The sequence below is a fragment of the Penaeus japonicus genome, unplaced genomic scaffold, assembly GCF_977035675.1.
Source record: "Penaeus japonicus unplaced genomic scaffold, GWHDUDI00000001_assembly GWHDUDI00000005, whole genome shotgun sequence".
NCBI lineage: Eukaryota > Metazoa > Arthropoda > Malacostraca > Decapoda > Penaeidae > Penaeus > Penaeus japonicus.
In genome coordinates, this window is record NW_028234407.1 from 13222912 (window position 1) to 13225432 (window position 2521).

At 35.1% G+C, this 2521-nt stretch overlaps 1 protein-coding gene across 1 annotated transcript in view; it reads right to left on the reverse strand.

The window, feature by feature from the left end:
* Positions 1–1340, reverse strand: part of Grip71 (WD repeat-containing protein Grip71) — a 17210-nt gene extending 15870 nt beyond the window's left edge. The window contains exon 1 of the mRNA XM_086537001.1: positions 1316–1340. Coding sequence (XP_086393127.1) covers positions 1316–1331 — 16 coding nt within the window. The 5' untranslated portion in view covers positions 1332–1340. The remainder of the gene's footprint in view (positions 1–1315) is intronic.
* Positions 1341–2521: the final 1181 nt, after the last annotated feature.

Below are 2521 nucleotides of genomic sequence, written 5' to 3' on the forward strand. Positions count from 1 at the left end.
ATTATCAATATTAACATCATCATTATTATTGTTATCATTATTATCGTGCTCATCATTATAGTCGTCATTATCATTATCATTGTTGTTATTATTATCAAAATTATTATTATCATTATTATCATTAGCATCAGTTATAATAATCAATGCTATTACTGGAACTATTACTATTATTATTGTTATTATCATTATTACCATTATCATCATCATTTATAGCATTATCAGTATCATTATGAATGTTGTCATTTTCATAATCATTGTTATTATCATTATCATTATGGATGTTGTCATTTTCATTATCATTATTATTATCATTATGATTATGATTACCATCATTATCGTCCTCATCATTTTATATATATCTACACACACACACTCCTCTCTCTCTCTCTCTCTCTCTCTCTCTCTCTCTCTCTCTCTCTCTCTCTCTATATATATATATATATATATATATATATATATATATATATATACCACACATCTCGTGTGTGTAAAAGTGTGAGTGCTGTCTGTGGTGTGTGTGTGTGTATGTGTGTGTCTTGATGTGTGTGTGTTTGTTGTATGTCACTATAATTTTATATAAGTACCTCACCCTATATATATATATATAATATATATATATATTAAATACATAGACATACCGTATATATTATATATTAATATTATATATCTAAATATATATATATGAAGTTATATATATATATATATGTGTGTGTGTGTGTGTGTGTGTGTGTGTTGGTGTGTGTGTGTATGTATATATACAGTAGTATATATTCTATATATATATATATATATAATTTAGCATAGTATAATATATATATATATATATATATATATATAGTATACATAAGGCATAGGATAGATATATGGATAGATAGAAGAAAACAAATAGTTAACTGACATCCCCCATTTTTTCTCGCGAATAACATAATTTGGTTTTACGGAGGAATCCAGTTAGAGTAAATACCGCATGACAGAGGTAGGACTTTTATGCACAGACGGAGCAAGATGTCTATCACTCGGGGGAGCGGTCACCTAGGGGAGCACATCTGATTCAGTTGGGGGGGGGGGTGCACTAGGCGCTAGATTATCACTGTTTGCGGAATGTTCACAGTTAGCCACCAAAGACAGTTCTTCAAAATGAGGTGGGAGGTAGGGGTTCACTGGCCTCTCTGCGTCCCAGCATTTCCGCCACTAAAGTCTCAATATGATACTCCAAAATCCTTCAAAACAGTCTCGGATGCACTTGAACGCGTTTCCGTCAGGGGGGCTTTCCTCCCTCGAACCCCAACAAGGAAACTCAAAGTGCCCCACATACCTAATGGGGTCACCATTATGTACGTTGGCCAGTACACGAGCGCATGACACTAATATTGTGTCTTTGAACTAGTTTTCAGATCGATTGTCAACCTATTAGAGAGCGACTATTTCGGATCACTCTTGAAGATCAAAGTAAAACGCAAAGTGGCATTACACTAGCAGAGAAATAACAGAACCAGTGTTTAAAAATAAAACATGGGCAAAGCAGTGGGATAAGGTCAGTATAATTAGCTTTAATCATAAAGCGCTTGAAGGAGTGGGGCCGAAGAATGCACTAAGTGATGAGTCAAAGGGGACACGTCACGTAGGCTAAAATTAGAGGTTGTAAAGACTAAATAAATAAAGTTCAACTGTATTCCATTCCAAACCAATGAACCCGGTAGTATTCCAAGGTTTCTACACTGCTCGAAAAGAAATATGGCCGCTGAATAATACTTTAAAACCAGTGACTAGAACAAAAAAGTTTTTTTTTAGGGGTATATATTACATTATTTTCCTACACTCTATGCAAAAGATGCTTTCTCTCCCCCGCTTTCCCCCCAACAAAAAATCATCTCTTACTAGCACCAATACTGTCAAATTTGCAGTTTATGACAGCTCTTACTGTCTATTTCCTGCCTTTGCTGACAGCTCTTTTTCTTTTTTCTTCTCATCTCTTTCTCTTTCCTTTTTTTTTGTTCTTCTTTATGTAGTTTTGTCTTTCGGCTTTTCTCTTCTGCCTTTCTAATTTCGATAGAAATGAGGATAGAAATATATAGTGTAATAGAAAATGGATGACGACGGTAAAATTACTAGTCGATAGAAAACGATAAATGAGTACTATTACGGAACGTGGCGACGAGCAGGAAACGGGAGTCAGGAAACAACAGCATAACCACCGAGTGGATGACGCATTATGCCCTCAAAATAAATAGAATTGCTTCTTTTTTTTTTTTGTTTTTTTCTATCTTCTGGCAGGAATAGATAATAAACGGACGCGGTCGTGTATGATTCGGGGTGTCTGCGCGCGCTCCAACGAAAGCGGGTCTGGACAACTGTTTCTTTTTTCATACATTTGAAAACCAAAAATATTAATTGCGGAAAGTCTTTCATTAAATCAATGTGATTTCGGTAGATATAGGTAAAATCGCAGGGCCAATCGACCAGATCATCATGATGGGCAATAAGACCTGATCATCAATCCCCACAAAGGCCAAAAAGACTG